This window comes from Anomaloglossus baeobatrachus, chromosome 3, assembly GCF_048569485.1.
Source record: "Anomaloglossus baeobatrachus isolate aAnoBae1 chromosome 3, aAnoBae1.hap1, whole genome shotgun sequence".
Classification (NCBI taxonomy): Eukaryota; Metazoa; Chordata; class Amphibia; order Anura; family Aromobatidae; genus Anomaloglossus; species Anomaloglossus baeobatrachus.
Window position 1 is genome coordinate 377,937,566 of NC_134355.1, and position 22,828 is coordinate 377,960,393.

The 22,828-nt window shown below is 52.0% G+C and overlaps 1 protein-coding gene across 1 annotated transcript in view; it reads left to right on the forward strand.

Annotated features, from left to right (window-relative positions):
* LCA5 (lebercilin LCA5) overlaps nt 1–22,828 on the forward strand; it is a 62,999-nt gene that overhangs the window by 28,612 nt on the left and 11,559 nt on the right. Inside the window, exons 5-6 of the mRNA XM_075340175.1 lie at nt 9,139–9,235; nt 9,333–9,460. Coding sequence (XP_075196290.1) covers nt 9,139–9,235; nt 9,333–9,460 — 225 coding nt within the window. The remainder of the gene's footprint in view (nt 1–9,138; nt 9,236–9,332; nt 9,461–22,828) is intronic.

Consider the following 22,828-nt stretch of genomic DNA (forward strand, 5'->3'; position numbering starts at 1 on the left):
GGATCGACTTTGGAAAGTTGATGATCCATCCGAAAGACTGTAGAGTCTCCAGCGTAGCATTCAGGCTGTGCTGACATGCCTCCTGAGAGGGAGCTTTGACCAATAAGTCGTCTAGGTAAGGGATCACCGAGTGTCCCTGAGAGTGCAAGACTGCTACCACCGCCGCCATGACCTTGGTGAAGACCCGTGGGGCTGTCGCCAGACCAAATGGAAGAGCTACGAACTGAAAATGGTCGTCTCCTATATGTGAGGTAGCGCGGTCGGCTGCGCAGCAGAAGACACGGGATCCAGGCATCAAGGTTCACAGCACACGGTGTTTAATGTCCAAACAAAAAAGTCCATAACAAAATACATGTGCCTCTCCAGCAGAGGGCTCAGGAAGTTCTGGTCACTTCCCCCACACCCGGCACACCTGCCCTCGTTCCTGTTTCCTTTTAACCCTTCCTTAAGCCTGTAGGGAAACAGCATTAACCCTATAGTGGATTTACTTTCTATCATGGAGTGAGCACAACCTGGGCGAGACATACCGGCCGTCATAGATAACCCCGGTCACAGTCTCACATACCCCCCCCCTCAGTTCAAGCGCGCGGGGTTGAACTCCAGCCATCAAGCACGGGCCGCGGGACAAGGCATCGGCGTTGCCCTGCAACCTACCGGCCCGGTGTTCAACCGTAAACCGGAAGTTCTGCAGAGAAAGGAACCACCGGGTAACCCGGGCATTCCGTTCCTTGGCGGACCTCATCCAGACCAGTGGAGAGTGATCCGTCACCAAGCGAAACTGCCGTCCCAGCAGGTAATAGCGTAGGGACTCCAAGGCCCACTTGATCGCCAGGCACTCCTTCTCCACTACGCTATAATTCCGCTCGGGAGGGGTGAGCTTCCTACTCAAGAAGGTGACGGGGTGTTCCTCCCCCTGAACCACCTGAGACAGCACTGCCCCCAGGCCAACCTCCGAGGCGTCAGTCTGTACTATGAACTCCTTCCGGAAATCAGGGTTGACCAGAACGGGCTGTCCGCACAGGACCCCCTTCAGGGCCCGGAAGGAGTCCTCGGCCTGCGGAGTCCACCGCACCATGACGGACTTCTTGCCTTTGAGAAGGTCCGTCAAGGGGGCTGATAGTCCCGCAAAATCCTTTACAAACCTCCTGTAGTACCCCACGATACCCAGGAAGGCCCTAACCTGCTTCGTGGTCAGGGGTCTAGGCCACTTCTGGATCGCCTCAACCTTGTTAATTTGGGGCTTAATCACTCCTTGGCCTATCACGTAGCCCAAGTAGCGGGCTTCCGTGAGTCCCAATGCACATTTCTTGGGATTGGCTGTCAATCCGGCTGTTCGAAGCGCGTCCACCACCGCTTGTACCTGTTCCAAGTGGGTCTGCCAATCGGAGCTGTAAATAATGATGTCATCAAGGTACGCAGATGCATACGCCTGGTGGGGTACCAGCACTAAGTCCATCAACCTCTGGAACGTGGCCGGAGCGCCATGTAACCCAAAAGGCAAGACAACATAGTGGAAGAGACCCTCCGGCGTAACAAAAGCGGTTTTCTCCTTGGCGGACTCCGTTAGTGGCACCTGCCAGTACCCCTTGGTCAGGTTGAGCGTGGTAAAATATCGCGCCTGTCCCAGCCTATCAATCAGCTCATCCACCCGGGGCATGGGGTAGAGATCGAACTTGGATATTTCGTTCAATCTCCTAAAGTCATTGCAGAACCTTAAGGAGCCATCGGGTTTTGGTATTAGGACAATCGGACTAGCCCATTCACTCCGGGATTTTTCGATGACCCCCAGGCGTAACATTGTCTTTACTTCCTCCGATATGGCTTGTCGTCGAGCCTCCGGCACCCGGTATGACTTCAGGCGTACCTTCAGGTGGGGCTCGGTGACAATATCATGTCGTATCAGACTGGTCCTACCGGGCAGCTCGGAGAAGACATCGGGGTTCTGCTGAACCAACCGTCTGGCCTCTCGCCTCTGTTGCTTGGTGAGGGCTTCTCCAATCCTTACTTCCGGTTCGTCCTCTCCGGAGGTCGCTGGAGCCGGATGTGAACGACCCGAAGAGGAGGGAGGTGGGGAAAAAACAGCCATCAGGCTTTCCCGTTCCTGCCAAGGTTTTAATAGGTTGACATGGTATATTTGTTCAGGTTTCCGCCTACCGGGCTGCAATACTTTATAGTTAACCACCCCTACTCTTTCCTTTATCTCGTAGGGGCCTTGCCACTGAGCCAGGAATTTGCTCTCCGCCGTGGGGATCAATACCAACACCCGATCCCCGGGTTTAAAGGTCCGCACGGTGGCTTGTCTATTGTAGCGGCCGCTTTGCGCGGCCTGAGCCTCCTGTAAGTGCTCCTTCACAATTGGCATGACCGCGCTTATGCGGTTCTGCATACCCAAAATGTGTTCAATCACACTTTTATGGGGGGTGGGCTCTTGTTCCCATGTTTCCTTTGCCAGGTCCAACAATCCCCGGGGATGTCGCCCGTATAACAATTCAAAAGGCGAAAACCCCGTGGATGCCTGTGGCACCTCTCGTATGGCAAACATCAAATAGGGAAGCATCATATCCCAGTCTTTCCCGTCTTTTGAAATCACCCTTCTTAGCATGGTTTTCAGGGTTTTATTGAAACGCTCGACTAAACCGTCCGTTTGCGGATGATACACAGACGTACGCAACTGCTTGATCTGGAGTAGCCGGCATAGCTCTTTGGTCACTTTAGACATGAATGGGGTCCCCTGATCCGTAAGGATCTCCTTGGGCAATCCCACCCGGCAGAACACAGCAAACAACTCCCGAGCTATAAGCTTTGCTGCAGTATGTCTGAGAGGTATCGCCTCGGGATACCGGGTGGCATAGTCAACGATCACTAGGATGTGTTGGTGCCCTCGAGCGGACTTTACGAGGGGCCCCACCAGATCCATCCCTATCCGTTCAAAAGGGACTTCTATAATGGGTAACGGTACCAACGGACTGCGAAAATGGGTCAGGGGTGCAGTAAGCTGACACTCCGGGCAGGTTTCGCAGAACCGTTTTACCTCCCCAAAGACCCCGGGCCAATAGAACCTTTGCAATATTCGCTCCTGCGTTTTCTTGACCCCTAGGTGGCCACTCATCAGGTGTTTATGAGCCAAGTCGAGGACCCGCCGGCGATGCGGCTGGGGCACCACCAACTGTTCTACCCCTACGCCCCGTATTTCATCTACCCGGTAGAGTAAATCCTGCTTAAGAGCGAAATGGGGGTACCTTACCTGGGCACCGGGCAGCTGTGCCACCCCGTCAACTACTGTCACCCGACTCCGGGCATGTATTAACGTAGGGTCCTGGAGTTGGGCTGTCCCAAACGTATCCGGGGACGCCTCCAACTCCGGGATGGGCTCGACCGTCTCAGCCTCTCCTGCCAATACCTCTAGGGGTGACCTATCGGGTTCACACTCTGTCCCTATCATCGTGACCCCTACGGCAGGTGTCCCGGATTCAGGATTGTAGGGCTCAGGTCCCGGACCGACCAATATCTGAGGGGACTTAGGGGGTCCCCTCCATAAAGTCCAAAAATAGGGCAGATCCCTTCCTAGGATCACGTCATAAGGAAGAGTGTTAAGAAGTCCCACCTCATGTTGCACCTGACCGCAAGGTGCTGTGATGGTGACAATCCCCGTGGGATAGTCGTGGCGGTCCCCATGTATGCAAACCACCCCCACAGTGCGTCCTGTGGCCTTTACTTTAGCTCTCAAGGTGGATCGCACAAGGGTCACTAAGCTTCCGGAATCCAACAATCCTGTAACCGGACATCCATTCACCTGTATTTGGCACAAGTGGGGCTCTGTCTCTGGGGAGACCAGGTCAGCGGTACACACCACCTGAGCATACATTGAACCCCGCCGGGTAACCCCACAATCCATGGGCTCCGTGGTGAGTGGACACTGGGCTTCCATATGTCCCACCCGCTGGCACCGCCAACATCTAATAGGGAAGGAAACCCCCTTGACAAGTTGTCGTTTAGGGTACATGGCCTTCCGGACCTCAGGAACGGCGGGCGCGGCCTCAGCCAGGATGGTAGCGGACTCCTGTACCGGTGTCGGCGGTGGGTCCTTGGCCCTAGGCTTGGAGGGGCCGGACCGACGGGCGGTACGCAAAGTCTCAGTGTCCCGTATCAAGTCCTGCGTAGCCACATGCCGCTCTACCAGGGACACTAATTGGTCCAGGGTACTCGGGTCACCCTGTCCTACCCACCGTTGAACGGTGACGGGTAAAGTGCGCACAAAACGATCCACTACTACCCTTTCCACCATTTGCGCCGGGCTCAGAGTGTCAGGCTGCAACCACTTTTTTACAAGATGTAATAAGTCATAGGCCTGGGAGCGTACGGGTTTGGCTTCCTCATAGAACCACTGATTTACCCGCTGAGCCCGTACATAGGTATTCACCCCCAACCGAGCCAGTATTTCGGCTTTCAGGGTCACATAGTCAATGGCGTCCTCGGTACCGAGGTCCAGGTACGCTTTTTGGGGTTCCCCCGTCAGATAGGGTGACAATACCTCAGCCCACTGCGGGGTCGGCAGCTTTTCCCGCTCGGCCACCCGCTCAAACACCGCCAGGAACGCTTCCACATCATCACCCGGGGTCATCTTTTGCAACGCTTGTCTCACCGCTTTCCGGACGCTGCCGTCGTCACCCGGTCCCGGGGTTGTTGCTGCCGGTCCGGCACGGATCGACTTGGCCAGGAGAACCATCTGTTCTTGGTGCCTTTTTTCCTGCAATTGTAAGGCTTGCTGCTGACGTGCATTGGCCTGCTCCATCTGTTCTTGGTGCCTTTTGTCCTGCACTTGCAAGGATTGCTGCTGACGTGCATTGGCCTGCTCCATCTGTTCTTGGTGCATTTTGACCTGCACTTGCAAGGATTGCTGCTGACGTGCATTGGCCTGATCCAACTGTTCTTGGAGTTTTTTTTCCTGCACTTGCAAGGATTGGAGCAGGTGTGCATTGGTTTGTAGCTGCTGTGCATTAGCCTGTTGCTGCTGTGCATTAGCCTGAGCCAAATGCTTTAGTATGTCCTCCATGGCGTCGCCGGGTTTGGGCTGTAGTATAGCCGCTCGAATCCAGGACATGCGCAGCTGGGTCACCAGGGATGGATGCTACACCTCACCGGCTGTCATGCCCGCCGATTCTCCACCATATGTGAGGTAGCGCGGTCGGCTGCGCAGCAGAAGACACGGGATCCAGGCATCAAGGTTCACAGCACACGGTGTTTAATGTCCAAACAAAAAAGTCCATAACAAAATACATGTGCCTCTCCAGCAGAGGGCTCAGGAAGTTCTGGTCACTTCCCCCACACCCGGCACACCTGCCCTCGTTCCTGTTTCCTTTTAACCCTTCCTTAAGCCTGTAGGGAAACAGCATTAACCCTATAGTGGATTTACTTTCTATCATGGAGTGAGCACAACCTGGGCGAGACATACCGGCCGTCATAGATAACCCCGGTCACAGTCTCACATATCACAAAACGTAGAAAACGTTGATGTTCTGTAGCAATTGGCACGTGGAGATAAGCATCTTTGATGTCTATTGAGGCAAGGAAGTCTCCTCTGGACATTGAGGCAATGACAGAGCGGAGGGTTTCCATCCGGAACCTCCTGGCGTGCACATGTTTGTTGAGCCGTTTTAGGTCCAGAACAGGACGGAACGAGCCGTCCTTTTTTGGAACCACAAAGAGATTGGAGTAAAACCCTTGCCCTTGTTCCTGAGAAGGGACTGGGATAACCACTCCTTCCGCTTTTAGGGAATCCACCGCCTGCAGCAGAGCATCTGCTCGGTCTGGACGTGGGGAGGTTCTGAAGAACCGAGCTGGAGGACGAGAATTGAACTCGATTCTGTACCCGCGAGACAAAATGTCCGTCACCCACCGGTCTTTGACCTGTGACATCCAAATGCCGGAAAAGCGGGAGAGCCTGCCCCCGACCGGCGATGCGGAGGGGGGGGGCTGGAAGTCATGAGGTAGCCGCTTTGGAAGCGGTACCTCCATTTGCTTTCTTGGGGCGTGTGTGAGTCCGCCACGAATCTAAGTTTCTTTGCGTCCTCTGAGTCCCTTTGGACGAGGTAAATGGTGTCTTGCCCGAACCTCGAAAGGACTGAAACCTCTGCTGCCACTTTTTCTGCTGAGGTTTGGATGTTCTGGGTTGTGGTAAAGAGGAGTCTTTACCCTTGGACTGCTTAATGATGTCAGCCAATGGCTCGCCAAACAGTCTATCTCTAGATAAAGGCAAACTGGTTAAACATTTTTTGGAACCAGCATCTGCTTTCCAGTCCTTTAACCACAAGGCTCTGCGCAAAACTACCGAATTGGCGGACGCCATTGAGGTGCGACTGGTAGATTCTAGGACCGCATTGATAGCGTAAGACGCAAACGCCGACATCTGCGTGGTAAGGTGCGCCACTTGCGGCACTGCTGGATGCATGATAGCATCCACTTTTGCTAAGCCAGCTGAAATAGCCTGGAGTGCCCATACGGCTGCGAATGCCGGAGCAAACGACGCGCCGATAGCTTCATAGACAGATTTTAACCAAAGGTCCATCTGTCTGTCATTGGCATCTTTAAGTGAAGCGCCATCCTCCACTGCAACTATGGATCTAGCTGCAAGTTTGGAAATCGGGGGGTCTACCTTTGGACACTGTGTCCAGCGCTTGACCACCTCAGGGGGGAAAGGGAAACGCGTATCTTTAGATCGTTTAGAGAAACGCCTTTCTGGGTGAGCGTCGTGCTTCTGGATTGATTCTCTGAAGTCAGAGTGATCTAACAAAGCACTCAATTTACGCTTGGGATAAAGGAAACGAAACTTTTCCTGCTCCACAGCCGCCTCTTCTGCTGAAGGGGCTGGGGGAGAAATATCCAACAGCCTATTGATGGCTGAGATAAGGTCGTTTACCATGGCATCCCCATCCGGGGTATCCAGGTTGAGAGGGGTTCCAGGAGTGGATTCCTGATCACTCTCATCAGACACATCACAGGGAGACTGATTGCGCTGAGACCCTGAGCAGTGTGAAGACGTCGAGGGTCTTTCCCAGCGAGCTCGCTTAGGGTGGCTGGGGCCATCATCTGAGTCATAATCCTCGGCCTGTGAAGCCGGGGACCCCCCTGTGGGCTGGATACATTCCAAGTAAGGGGGACCTGAGGACAGAGGCCTCGCCGTGCCCAGAGACTGCGTCCCATGCATAGATTGCAAGGTTTCAAGGATTCTTGCCATAGACACAGACATATTATCTGCAAAAACTGCAAAGTCCGTCCCTGTCACCGGGGCAGAACTTACAAGCGTCTCAGCCTGGGTCGCTACCTCTCCTGACTCCGGCTGGCGAAGCAGCACCGGGTCGGAGCATTGCACACAATGGGGGTCATCGGAGCCTGCTGGTAGATTAGCCCCACATGCAGCACACGCAGTATACACAGCCCTTTTTGCCTTGGCCGCCTTGCGTTTTGAGGATGACATGTTGCTGCTTCCACAGAGCGATCTGGGATATGCAGCCAGAAGCGCACCTCACAGTGCAAGAAATACAATATCTATATATCTGTACCCAGTACACTGATACACAGTGAGGCACTAGAGGGACCAGCACAGAAAAATCGCTTACCGCCCGCTTAAAAAGCGGGTGTGTGGTCGCCAGATAGCCCCTAGTCCAGGTCTCCCAGAGCCTTGCGTCCTTCCTCCAGCCAGGCATGCATGTAATGGCTGCCGGCGTCTCGAGAGAGGAAGGGGGGCGGGCCCTGGGCGTTCCTGGCCAAGAGCGGGAAGCCTGCTTCCCTCTGTGCCAAGTGAGAGGGCTGGAGCATGTAAAACAGGCTCCAGCCCTCGTCGCTGCTAGCGAACAGCGTCTCTCCCCTACCCTGAATGACAGGGTGGGGGCGGGAACGAAACGGAGCTGCCGGCGTCCTAGGCCCAAAAAGCCGGGGACTAAATTTATAACCGCCGCCGCCGTAAAAGCGCGGACGGCGGATCCCCGGCGCACCACAAGTCACAGCAGCGCCGCCCGGTCCAGAGGGGGTCGGCGCTGCGTTCCCATACACAAAAAAAAAGTCCCCCAGTAATCTGTAGGGACACTAACTCCACGTTGCGGTCCCCGGCGCACTACAACACCCAGCCAGCCCGGAGTGTGTCTGTGCCTGCCGGGGACACAGAGTACCTGTATGATGCAGGGCCTGTCCCTGATCGTACTCCTGCTCCGTCTCCATCAGGTTCTAATGGGTCTGTGGATGGAGCCCGGCATCAGAGCTGAGAGGCCGGCAGGATCCCACTTCCACAGAGCCCTACCAGGGGATGTGGAAGGAAAACAGCATGTCAGGCTCCAGCCCTGTACCAGCAATAGGTACCTCAACCTTACAACACCATCCAGGGGTGAGAAGGGAGCATGCTGGGGACACTATATGTGTCCTCTTTTCTTCCATCCGAAACAGTCAGCAGCTACTGCTGACTAAAATCTGTGGAGCTATGCATGGAATGTCTGACCTCCTTCGCACACAAAGCTAAAACTGGAGAACCCGTGATACCACGGGGGGGGTATAGCCAGAGGGGGAGGGGCCTTGCACTTTTAATGTAGTGCTTTGTGTGGCCTCCAGAGGGCAGTAGCTATACCCCAATCGTCTGGGTCTCCCAATAGAGCGCTGAAGAAAATAAACCTATACATGTTTGTCTACGAACTCGTACGGACCTGAGGTATCACACCGACACATCGGTTTTACTATATATGGAACATGGTGAATAAAATATCTCAAAAACAATTGTTCAATTGCACTTTTTTTGCAATCTTTCATTTTTTTTGCCTTTTTTCAGTACACGATGTAGTAAAACTAATTAGTTTAATTTAAAAGTATAACTCGTTCCGCAAAAAACAAGCCCTCGCATGGCTATTTTGACGGAAAAATTAAAAGTTACGGCTCTCGGAGGAAGAATGGCAAAAAAAAGGAAAGCGCATAATCGGCCGGTCGTGAAGAGGTTAATGAAATTATACTATTCAGGGGAATTGTGGTTTTGATCGTTTTGTTAGAAATGATATATAAATAATAATTTCTGCAATTTTCATATTTTATACTTCTTAAACCTAGAAGCATTTAGTTGTGTATTGCATATTTTAAGAAGGTTTTTTTTTTCCCTCATAGGATAAAGAAAGAGCACTTGATGTAAAAAATATATATGCTTTGCGCTTGTCCAAACCTTCACCTAAAAAGGACACTGAGATTACACCTAGGAAAAAAGGTAAGCGATTTCTTTCATGGAAAGTGTATAGAAATTTTGCTTTAATAAGAGTATAATACACTGTATAAGATATATGAAACTCTTGTTTTCTTCATAGGGATGAGCCATAGCATTAGCGTAGGTGTTCAGACCAATGACTTTGCCTCATGGATGGACTTCCCTCCTCCTCCTACCCCACCTCCAGTTCTAACTGAAGATAAATTAGAGAGTGAGCAGGACATTCTGGTAAATGGAACTTTTATAAATATTATTTACAGTACAATCCTATTTTATTTGTACTTTATTTTCTCCTTTGGAACCTTTTAAAGGAAAGGTGTCATAAAAAAAAAATTCCAATAGCTGAAAAAATTTAAAGTATTAATGTTTTAAATATTATTATTTTCAGTTGGGCAAAATATAAAAAAAAATTCAAAAGATTGATATTTTCCACTTTTAAACACTAGGGGGAGCAGCTGCTGAAATCCTACTGTAGAACTAGCTCACATTACAACTGCAGTAAAAGTGGGTGGAATCTGCTCTTGTGTGTGATCGCTGAAGAAATCCGGCACTCAGACAAGAAGCTGCGTGGTAATAGGTGCTTTAATATAACTCAATGTGTGAACAGGTGATTACAGGTAATCTAAGTTTGACATTTCGGTCATTTATAAAACCTTCATCAGAATCACACAGCGTTAGTAATATAACCTGAATACACCGCATTCAGCGCAATGTGATAATGTGAGCACGTTGTCAGGGAGGAGCGCTATAAAGCACCTATTACCACGCATTTTCTTGTCTGAGTGCCAGATTTCTTCAGCGATTATATTAAGGATTTGGACTCTATGTGCCATACTGTCTTGACTCTCTTGTGTGTGATGACACGCCTCCCCCTTCCAATCTGGAAGTTTCCAAAAGGATAAGGGAAGATAAAGTTTAGGATTACAGTGCGGAGCCATTTTGTTGGTGGCCCCAAAGTTATCCTAATGTCTAAAGTGTTACAAAGGACAGCTGCATAGTGCTCCCTACATAGCGCTCTGCACACCCCGTACCAGCAACGCTCTGCCCCACGCACGCCCACCCACAATGCTCGGCCACACGCACGCTTGCATTCCATGCTCCTCCATCTACCGCACTCCGCTGTATTCCATGCTCTGTTGTATTCCGTGCGCCGCTGTATACTGCGCTCTGTAGTATTCCGTGCTCCTCCGTATACCGCAGTACTCCGTAGGAGCGGCGGCCCGAGGTGAACACATGGGAGTGGCGAGGGGGGGCGGAGGTGGCAGCGGAGGCCGGGGTGGGGAGAGCGCGAAGGCCGGGGGGAGCGGCGGGAGGAGGGCAGAGCGTTGTAAGGATGTGGGGTGGGGGTGGGGGGGGAGTATAGCGTCGGCCCGGAGCCGGTACTCACACATCGCGAACAGGTGACAGGGGGAAAGTGCAGCATACAGCATACGCTGTGGGCTCCATAAAGATGACGCTGATCTGTACAGCGCAGGGGGCACGTCCATTTCACAGCAGAAGCGGTCTCTGTGTTAAGTATAGGGATCAGAGCCTGAGAACTGTTTTTCTATGCCCAGGGTGCTACCGTATTGAACTGTCGTTACTCACAGCAAATCAAAGATGACAGCCCCCAGTGTTTCAGTAAAACTAGAATTAAATAAAAATTTGAGTTTTGGTTCCTCAGGATTGGAGGATTGCTGATGTGGTACTGATATTTAAGGTAAGGAGGTGGATCCAGGCAACTACCGTGCAGTAAGCCTCACATCAGTAGTATGTAAAGTTTTTGATGGCATTTTATGGGATGACATGCAAATATATATTGCAGAAATAAATATAACTGACAGACAGCATGGATTCATGAAAGATAAATCGTGTCTAACCAACCTGTTGGGGTTCTATGAGGGGGGTAAGTGCAAATCTGGAGATTGGCAATGCAGCCAATGTGATTTATTTGGACTTTGCAAAGACATTTGATACTGTACCACATAATAGCCTTATACTAAAGCTCCAGAAACAAGGACTAGGGGAAACTATATGCAACTGGGCAAGGAATTGACTAAAAGATAGGAAACAAAAAGTAGTCATAAATGGTACATTCTCTAAATGGGCTGTAATCAGCAGTGGGGTGCCGCAGGGATCTGTGCTAGGATCGATTCTTTTTAATCTTTTAAATGACCTTGTGGATGGGATTGACACCAACCTATGTAGGATATTAAAAACTGACCTTGATAGTACAATATTACAAAACGATCTGGATAAGATGTATGAATGGACAGATACTTGGCAAATGAGATTTAATGTTGATAAATGTAAAGTAATGCACCTAGGACGGAGTAATGCTATAGCTGCGTATACATTAAATGGAGCATGAATAAGACATAACGTTGAAACGCGTTGTATTATCACTATAATCTGCTGCATATCTGCTTGTTTGGTTTTTTTTTTGTTTTTTTTTAACAAGTTCAACAAAATAAAATCAGAATATATCTTTTTTTTTTTTTTAAAATGACCTAAGGATTGCGCTGGATTTTCCTGTCACACGTACTTACCCTTCCATACGACCTCGATGTGGGCGGCGAACATCCACTTCCTGGAGTGGGAGGGACGTTCGGCGTCACAGCGACGTCACGCGGCAGCCGGCCAATAGAAGCGGAGGGGCAGAGATGAGCAGGATGTAAACATCCCACCCACCTCCTTCCTTCCGCATTGCCAGCGGTAGCCGCGGGACACAGAAGATCTGTTCATCGTTGCTGGGGTGTCACACACTGCGATGTGTGGTACCTCGGGAACATTGAACAAGCCGACGTGCAATTTTATGGAAATGAACGACGTGTATGCGATGAACTGTTTTACGTTCAATCGCACGTAGCTGTCACACGCTACAACAACACTAACTATGCCGGATGTGCGTCACTTATAATAATAATAATCTTTATTTCTAAAGTGACCCCGCCGACACATCGTTAGATTTGTTGTAGCGTGTAAAGCCTGCTTAAATCATAATCTCCAAGGGCAATATATGAATGCAGAGAACCAGTGCATAGGACTGCTATAAATTATTTGTGTAATAAATTATATCAGTGTATTTAATCAACAGGTGGATGTTGAAAAAGAAAACCTAGAGTTGTGGCCAAAAGTTTTGAGTGACACAAATTAAGTTTATTTTTTTATATTTTGTGCTTCAGATTTTAAACTGGCAATTTGCATTAACTCTAAAGTATGGAGCGTGATCAGATGAATTACAAAAATGTGAGTAATTTCTGTGATCTTTTCGGTAGCTCAGTATAATGCGTTAATGAGGACATGGCAGCTAATCTAACTTTGTCATGTTGATTGCATTATAAGAGCAGACTGGTACTTCAAAGTGAACCTGTCAGTTGATACACGCTTCCCAAACCGTGGGCAGACTGTATCAGCCACTAGCAGTACCATCACAGCCATGTATATTTATCTCTGAAACTGCGTATAGGTAGAGACTTGTCAGTCACTGTCAGCAGGCAGGGAGAAGCTGCTGGAGACCTGTGCTTTGGGCAGCATGTAGCTGCTGACAGGTTCACTTTTAAGGATTGTCTTCTTCTGTCAACGATGGTCACCTCCAAAGATTCTCATGCAGTCATCATTGCTTTGCATCAAAAGGGCTTTATAAGCAACATTGCTGTTTGGAAGATTGCCCCTAAATCATCTATTCATAGGATTATAAATAACTTAGGAGAAAAGGTGAGTTGCTATGAAGAAGGATTCAAGGCTACCAAGAAACTCCATGTGCAAAATTCTTCTCTTAACCCCTTCTCGACCTTAGATGGATTCATCCGTCATGGTGCCCTGGTACTTAAAGACCCATGACGGATGAATTTGTCATGGCGAAATCGCGGCACCGGAGCCCCGTTGACTGCGATTGGTTCACACAAACCGCAGATTCGGATAGGATGGGACCTGTGCCTGACCTCAGGAGGGGTGGTGCCTCCTCCCCAGACCTATGGAAGCTGTGATTGGCTGAGCGGCGTTCGTCAGCCAATCACAGCCACTATAATGTTTTAACCATTGAAAATGGCTGAAACATTGAAATCCAGCCATTGTCAGTGCAGCTGTAGGACTGGCCATTGGCTGGAGCTGGGTGACCTCACTGGATCACCCTCGCCCAGCTCCAGCAGCTTTGATTGGAGAGACCGACCTTGTGACCGATCTCTCCAATCACCGTGGACCTGTTGCCGGTGACCGCCCCCCCTCAGCTTGACTTGTCGGTCCTGAGCACGCCGGTACAGTGTGTACAGTACAATGGCAGGGCGATTAAGCTCCGGTCCCATGCTGTTATGTGACCGGAGCATGGGACCCGGAAGTTGCCGCTCTGCCATTGTACTATATCAAACCGGCGAAAAGACTCCCGATCCGCCGCCCTCCTCCATCTGCCACGGCTCTCCCCGATCTGCTGCCCGCACCCCCACCTCTCACCCCCGTGATCGGCTGCCTGCCCCCTCCCCTCTCACCCCTGTGATCGGCTGACCACACTCTCCTCACCTCTCACCTGTGATCTGCTGTCCGCTCTCTCCTCGCCTCTCACCCCTGTGATCTGCTGTCCGCACTCTCCTCTCACCCCTGTGATCTGCTGTCCGCTCTCTCCTCTCCTCTCACCCCTGTGATCTGCTGTCCGCTCTCTCCTCTCCTCTCACCCCTGTGATCTGCTGTCCGCTCTCTCCTCGCCTCTCACCCCTGTGATCTGCTGTCCGCTCTCTCCTCTCCTCTCACCCCTGTGATCTGCTGTCCGCTCTCTCCTCGCCTCTCACCCCTGTGATCTGCTGTCCGCTCTCTCCTCGCCTCTCACCCCTGTGATCTGCTGTCCGCTCTCTCCTCGCCTCTCACCCCTGTGATCTGCTGTCCGCTCTCTCCTCGCCTCTCACCCCTGTGATCTGCTGTCCGCTCTCTCCTCTCCTCTCCTCTCACCCCTGTGATCTGCTGTCCGCTCTCTCCTCTCCTCTCACCCCTGTGATCTGCTGTCCGCTCTCTCCTCTCCTCTCACCCCTGTGATCTGCTGTCCGCTCTCTCCTCGCCTCTCACCCCTGTGATCTGCTGTCCGCTCTCTCCTCGCCTCTCACCCCTGTGATCTGCTGTCCGCTCTCTCCTCGCCTCTCACCCCTGTGATCTGCTGTCCGCTCTCTCCTCGCCTCTCACCCCTGTGATCTGCTGTCCGCTCTCTCCTCGCCTCTCACCCCTGTGATCTGCTGTCCGCTCTCTCCTCGCCTCTCACCCCTGTGATCTGCTGTCCGCTCTCTCCTCGCCTCTCACCCCTGTGATCTGCTGTCCGCTCTCTCCTCGCCTCTCACCCATGTGATCTGCTGTCCGCTCTCTCCTCGCTTCTCACCCTTGTGATCTGCTGTCCGCTCTCTCCTCGCCTCTCACCCCTGTGATCTGCTGCCCCCTCTCCCACGTCTCACCTTCCCCGATCTGCTGCCTCCTTCATCTGCTGCCTAGATCCATCCTGTAAGGTAATTATCCCCATCTCACCTCCCCTTCCCCCCTATCCCCCCCCCCCCCATTCCCCCCATCCTCCGCCGCTCCTGCATCCACTGCGCCCTCTCCCATCCGCAGCCACCCTCTCCCAGCCGCCGCCGTCTCACATCCACCGATGCTTCCTTTATGTGCCGCTGCCCCCCCATCTGCTGCCCCGCCATCTCTCCTGTGATCCTGCTAATGTTCTGATCCATCCTGTAAGTATTGTTCATGGTTCTTTTCTAACTATCCCCAATCCCAACTCCCACTCCCCATTTCCACCCAACCCCCCTGCTTGCCGCCAAGTGCTGATCAGCTACGTGATTGGCTGATCATGGTACGTAATTGTTGCTCGAGTTTTTGCTTTTTTTTTTTTTTTTTTTTTGTGCACCCCAAATAAAAAAAAAAAAAAGACAAAACTTGAACAATTAGGTACCTGATCAGCAAGCGTCCTGCAGCCGTACTCTACTTTGGACAGGTCTTCTTTTCTCCATCCCGGCTAGTCCCTCCCCCCCTTTTTTTGCAGCACATCCGTGACTTTTTTTGTTTATGCCATGGGGGGGCTAGTTTCCAAAATGGGCTCACATGTGGGGGAGCTCTACTGTTTTGGCACCTCAGGGGGTCTCCAAACACAACATGGAATACGCTAATTATTCCAGTTAATTTTGCGTTTGAAAAGTCAAATGACGCTCCTTGTCTTACGAACCCTGCTGATTTCCACCACATATGAGGTATCTGTGTACTCAGGAGAAATTGCACAATATGTTCTATGGTGCATTTTCTCCTGATACCCTTGTGAAAAAAAAAGCTACCTGGTTGAAGTAACAATTTTGTGGTAAAATTATTATTTTTTTTATTTTCACGGCTCAACTTTATTAACTTTTGTGAAGCTCCTAGAGGTTCAAACTGCTCCATAAACATCTAGATAAATTCCATGAGGGGTCTAGTTTCCAAAATGGGGTCAAAAGTGGGGGAGCTCCACTGTTTTGGCACATCAGGGGCTCTCCAAACGCAACATGGTGCGGCTAACGATTCCAGCTAATTTTCTGTTCAAAAAGTCAAATGACGCTCCTTCCCTTCCAAGTCCTGCTTTGTGCCCAAACAGTGGTTTTTCGCCACATATGAGGTATCTTCGTGCTCAGAAGAAATTGTCCAACAAATTTTGGGGGTTCATTTAATCCTGCTACCCTTGTGAAATGCAATATTTGAGGCAAAATATTTTGTTGCAAAAAGTAAAATGTTCATTTTTTTCCTTCCACATTGCTTTAGTTACTGTGAAGCACCTGAAGCACGCGATGTCTTCCTGTCTGTGCCGATCAGCTGACCAGCTCAGCACAGATCAGATGACCGGCACAAACAGGAAGACATCGCGTGATGCAGGGGGACGGCTCATCACACGGGGACGGGTGAGTACACTGATTCACTGCACCCCGCGCTGATGATGACGACGACGCCGCGCGGGGGGCAGTGAATACAGCCGCACATGATCACTCCAGGCTGTAATTGCCAGGGGTGATCATGCGGACCGGCTCTTTACTATGCGCGCATCCCCGTTCGTCCTCCCGCCCACCTGTCAGCGCCGGCTTCTGCGCTGAGAAATGGGCGGGAAGATGGGCGTGCATATGTAATGAGCGGGCCCACGTGGTCACGGCAGGCGCTGCTACTGCTTGCTCATGCCCCTGATGACCCGCTCCACCGCAGCACCCTCATTCCCGGCCGCAGCCCTATAGTCAGACCATAAGACGCACCCCCAACTTTCCCCCAACATTTGGGGGAAAAAGAGTGCATCTTATGGTCCGAAAAATACGGTAGATCTCTCTTTATTTAACACTGCAGGGAGTAAATGTGGATTATATACTTCAGGTTAACTCTCTAAATACTATTTATTCCCAAGCCCTGAAAAAAAAAAACAAAACTTACCATACAAAAAGGATAAAAACAAATTGGCAGCTACTTGGGAACAATGTCAAAAACGTGAACAACAATAACAAAAGTCTTACAAAAGCGGGCTTTACGCGCTGCGACATCGCTAATGCTGAGTTGTTGGGGTCACGGAATTTGTGACGCACATCCGGCCGCATTAGCGATGCCGTTGCGTGTGACACCGATAAGCGATTTCTTCGGCGCTCCATTGGGAGACCCAGACGATTGGGGTGTATAGCTACTGCCTCCGGAGGCCACACAAAGCATTACACTAAAAAGTGTAAGGCCCCTCCCCTTCTGGCTATACACCCCCCGTGGGATCACGGGCTGCTCAGTTTTCAAGCTTTGTGCGAAGGAGGTCAGACATCCACGCATAGCTCCACTGTTTAGTCAGCAGTAGCTGCTGACTATATCGGATGGAAGAAAAGAGGGCCCATATAGGGCCCCCAGCATGCTCCCTTCTCACCCCATTCCTATTGGCGGTGTTTGTTAAGGTTGAGGTACCCATTGCGGGTACGGAGGCTGGAGCCCACATGCTGCTTTCCTTCCCCATCCCCCTGAGGGGCTCTGAGGAAGTGGGATCTTACCGGCCCCCAAGCCCTGAGGCCGGGCTCCATCCACAGACCCATGGAACCTGCTGGATACGGAGCGGGGGTACCGTTCAGGGACAAGGCCCTGCAACATTCAGGTACTCTGTGTCCCCGTATGGACAGGCCGCGCACACTCCAGACTTGCTGGGTGTGCTAGTGCGCCGGGGACAGTAGCGCTGCGCGCGCGGGTTACAGTCACTGCAGCTTCTCTGAGGGACTTTATGTGTTGGGGACCGCCGCGCCGGCCGCCCCTGGAGCGGCGGCGCGGCTGAGACTTGTGGTGCGCCGGGGACTTCGCGCCGACCGGACGGCGGCGCTTATAAATCTAGTCCCCGGCTTTTGCGGCCTAGCTCCGCTTCGTTCCCGCCCCCACCCTGTCAATCAGGGAAAGGGAGAGACGCTGTTCTATAGTCAGCGCCGAGGGCTGGAGTCTTATTTACATACTCCAGCCCTCTCACTGGGCACAGTGGGACGCAAGTTTCCCACTTTTCGTCTGAACACACCCAGGGCCCGCCCCTCTCCACAGGACGCCGGCAGCCATTCCTGCATGCAGTCTGGCTGGGGAACGGACACAGGCTCTGGGAGACCCGGACAAGGGATTCGGGCGACCACACACCCGCGTTAAGCGGGCGGTAAGCAGCACATTAGTGCTGGCCCCACTAGTGCCACAGTGTTATATTTGTGTACTTTTTTCTCTGTACCATATATATATATATATTTTGCACTGTAAGGTCGCTTCTTGGCTGTATACCCTATATTGCTCTGAGGAGACAACAACATGTCATCCGCAAAACGCAAGGGTGCCAAGACAAAGGCTGTATACGCTGCTTGTGCCGCTTGTGGGGCTGATCTACCGGCAGGTTCCAATGACCCCCATTGTGTGCAATGTTCGGTCCCTGTGCCACTTCGTCAGCCGGAGTCTATGGTGGTAGTGGCCCAGGCAGAGTCACCGGTGAACCCTGTTCCGGGGACGGGGACAGAGTTTGCAGTTTTTGCTGACAAGATGTCTGTGACTATGACAAAAATCCTAGAGACCTTGCAGGCCAGGCCAGTTACTCAGACCATGGACACTGCTGTGTCAATGTTCCCCGGTCCCCCTCAGTTGGAGCTAATCCGTGCTTCTAGGGGGTCCCAGGCATCTCAGGCTGAAGGCTCTGACTCGGATGACAGTCCCAGGCAGCCTAAGCGAGCTCGCTGGGAGAGACCATCCACGTCATCACGCTGGTCAGGGTCTCAGCGAGACGAGTCTCTGTATGATGAGACAGAGGAGGGTGGTCAGGAGTCTAATCCTGAGACCGCTCTCAATCTGGATACTCCTGATGGTGACGCCATGGTAAATGACCTTATAGCGGCCATCAATAGACTGTTGGATATTTCTCCCCCAGCCCCTTCAGCAGAAGAGGCAGCTGCACAGCAGGAGAAGTTCCATTTCAGGTATCCCAAGCGTAAACTGAGTACTTTTCTGGACCACGCTGACTTCAGAGAATCAGTCCAGAAACACCATGCTTATCCAGACAAGCGTTTCTCCAAACGTCTTAAGGATACACGTTATCCCTTTCCCCCTGACGTGGTCAAACGCTGGACCCAGTGTCCAAAGGTGGATCCCCCAATCTCCAGGCTTGCGGCTAGATCCATAGTTGCAGTGGAGGATGGGGCTTCACTTAAAGATGCCAACGACAGACAGATGGACCTTTGGTTGAAATCTGTCTATGAAGCTATCGGCGCGTCGTTTGCTCCAGCATTCGCAGCCGTGTGGGCACTCCAAGCTATTTCAGCTGGTCTGGCGCAGGTGGACTCTGTCATACGTCCATCAGTGCCGCACGTGGCGTCCTTGACCTCGCAAATGTCTGCGTTTGCGACTTACGCTATCAACGCTGTCCTGGACTCTACGAGCCGTACCTCAATGGCGTCCGCCAACTCTGTGGTTTTGCGCAGAGCCTTGTGGTTAAAGGAATGGAAAGCGGATTCTGCTTCCAAAAAATGTTTAACCAGCTTGCCATTATCTGTAGACAGACTGTTTGGTGAGCAATTGGCGGAAATCATTAAACAGTCCAAGGGTAAAGACTCCTCCTTACCCCAGCCCAGATCAAGCAAACCTCAACAGAGGAGGTGGCAGTCGAGGTTTCGGTCCTTTCGAGGCTCGGGCAAGGCCCAATTCTCCTCGTCCAAAGGGACTCAGAAGGAGCAAAGGAGCTCAGATTCCTGGCGGGCTCACTCACGCCCCAAGAAAGCAACCGGAGGAACCGCTTCCAAGGCGGCTGCCTCATGACTTTCGGCCTCCTCCCTCCGCATCCTCGGTCGGTGGCAGGCTCTCCCGCTTTGGCGACATTTGGCTGCCACAGGTCAAGGACCGGTGGGTAACAGACATTTTGTCTCACGGGTACAGGATAGAGTTCAGTTCTCGTCCTCCGCCTCGGTTCTTCAGAACTTCCCCACATCCCGACCGAGCAGATGCCCTTCTGCAGGCGGTGGGCTCTCTAAGAGCAGAAGGAGTGGTGATCCCTGTTCCTCTTCAGGAACAAGGGCAAGGTTTTTACTCCAATCTCTTTGTGGTTCCAAAAAAGGACGGCTCGTTCCGTCCTGTTCTGGACCTAAAACTGCTCAACAAGCATGTGAACGCCAGGCGGTTCCGGATGGAATCCCTCCGCTCCGTCATTGCCTCAATGTCTCAAGGAGATTTCCTTGCATCAATAGACATCAAAGATGCTTATCTCCACGTGCCGATTGCTACAGAACACCAACGTTTTCTACGTTTCGTGATAGGGGACGACCATCTTCAGTTCGTAGCTCTGCCATTTGGTCTGGCGACAGCCCCACGGGTTTTCACCAAGGTCATGGCGGCAGTGGTAGCAGTCTTGCACTCTCAGGGACACTCGGTGATCCCTTACTTGGACGATCTACTTGTCAAAGCACCCTCTCAAGAGGCATGCCAACTCAGCCTGAATGTTGCGCTGGAGACTCTCCAGACTTTCGGGTGGATCATCAACTTTTCAAAGTCAAATCTGTCACCGACTCAATCACTAACGTATCTTGGCATGGAGTTTCATACTCTCTCAGCGATAGTGAAGCTTCCGCTGGACAAGCAGCGGTCACTACAGACAGGGGTGCAGTCTCTCCTTCATGGTCAGTCGCACCCCTTAAGGCGCCTCATGCACTTCCTAGGGAAGATGGTGGCAGCAATGGAGGCAGTCCCGTTTGCGCAGTTTCATCTGCGCCCACTTCAATGGGACATTCTCCGCCAATGGGACGGGAAGTCAACTTCCCTGGACAGGAAAGTCTCCCTTTCCCAGACGGCCAAGGACTCTCTGCAATGGTGGCTTCTTTCCACCTCATTATCACAGGGAAGATCCTTCCTACCCCCATCCTGGGCGGTGGTCACGACAGACGCGAGTCTGTCAGGGTGGGGAGCAGTTTTTCTCCACCACAGGGCTCAGGGTACGTGGACTCAGCAGGAGTCCACCCTTCAGATCAATGTTCTGGAAATCAGGGCAGTGTATCTGGCCCTACTAGCCTTCCGGCAGTGGCTGGAAGGGAAGCAGATCCGAATTCAGTCGGACAACTCCACAGCGGTGGCATACACAACCACCAAGGAGGGACACGCAGTCGGCAAGCCTTCCAGGAAGTCCGGCGGATTCTAATGTGGGTGGAAGACACGGCATCCACCATATCCGCAGTTCACATCCCGGGCGTAGAAAACTGGGAAGCAGACTTCCTCAGTCGCCAGGGTATGGACGCAGGGGAATGGTCCCTTCACCCGGACGTGTTTCAGGAAATCTGTCGCCGCTGGGGGGTGCCGGACGTCGACCTAATGGCGTCCCGGCACAACAACAAGGTCCCGGCCTTCATGGCGCGGTCTCGCGATCAAAGAGCTCTGGCGGCAGACGCCTTAGTGCAAGATTGGTCGCAGTTCCGGCTCCCTTATGTGTTTCCACCTCTGGCACTCTTGCCCAGAGTGCTACGCAAGATCAGATCCGATTGCAGCCGCGTCATACTCGTCGCTCCAGACTGGCCGAGGAGGTCGTGGTACCCGGATCTGTGGCATCTCACGGTCGGCCAACCATGGACACTACCAGACCGACCAGACTTATTGTCCCAAGGGCCGTTTTTCCATCGGAATTCTGCGGCCCTGAACCTGACTGTGTGGCCATTGAGTCCTGGATCCTAGCGTCTTCAGGATTATCCCAAGGGGTCGTTGCCACCATGAGACAGGCTAGGAAGTCCACTTCTGCTAAGATCTACCACAGAACGTGGAGGATTTTCTTATCCTGGTGCTCTGCACAAGGAGTATCCCCCTGGCCATTCGCGTTACCTACTTTTCTTTCCTTCCTGCAATCTGGGTTGGAAAAGGGCTTGTCGCTCGGCTCCCTTAAAGGGCAAGTCTCGGCACTATCCGTGTTTTTTCAGAAGCGTCTAGCACGACTTTCTCAGGTGCGCACGTTCCTGCAGGGGGTTTGTCATATCGTCCCTCCGTACAGACGGCCGTTAGATCCATGGGATCTAAACAGGGTACTAGTTGCTCTCCAGAAGACGCCTTTCGAGCCTCTGAAGGATGTTTCACTTTCACGGCTCTCACAGAAAGTGGCTTTTCTGGTAGCGGTCACGTCTCTTCGGAGAGTGTCTGAGCTAGCAGCGCTGTCATCCAAGGCTCCCTTCCTGGTGTTCCACCAGGACAAGGTAGTGCTGCGCCCCATTCAGGAGTTTCTCCCTAAGGTGGTATCCTCTTTTCATCTTAATCAGGATATTTCCTTACCTTCCTTTTATCCTCATCCAGTTCATCGGTATGAAAAGGATTTGCATTTGCTAGATCTGGTGAGAGCACTCAGAATCTACATTTCCCGCACGGCGCCCCTGCGCCGCTCGGATGCACTCTTTGTCCTTGTCGCTGGTAAGCGCAAAGGGTCGCAGGCTTCCAAAACCACCCTGGCTCGATGGATCAAAGAACCAATTCTTGAAGCCTACCGTTCTGCTGGGCTTCCGGTTCCATCAGGGCTGAAGGCCCACTCAACCAGAGCCGTGGGTGCGTCCTGGGCATTACGACACCAGGCTACGGCTCAACAGGTGTGCCAGGCAGCTACCTGGTCGAGTCTGCACACTTTCACCAAACATTATCAGGTGCATACCTATGCTTCGGCGGATGCCAGCCTAGGTAGAAGAGTCCTGCAGGCGGCAGTTGCCTCCCCGTAGGGGAGGGCTGTCTTTGCAGCTCTAACATGAGGTATTTCTTTACCCACCCAGGGACTGCTTTTGGACGTCCCAATCGTCTGGGTCTCCCAATGGAGCGCCGAAGAAGAAGGGAATTTTGTTACCGTAAATTCCTTTTCTTCTAGCTCCTATTGGGAGACCCAGCACCCGCCCTGTTGTCCTTCGGGATTTTTGGTTGTTTTCGGGTACACATGTTGTTCATGTTGAACGGTTTTCAGTTCTCCGATGTTACTTCGGAGTGAATTTGTTTGAACCAGTTATTGGCTTTCCTCCTTCTTGCTTTAGCACTAAAACTGAGCAGCCCGTGATCCCACGGGGGGTGTATAGCCAGAAGGGGAGGGGCCTTACACTTTTTAGTGTAATGCTTTGTGTGGCCTCCGGAGGCAGTAGCTATACACCCCAATCGTCTGGGTCTCCC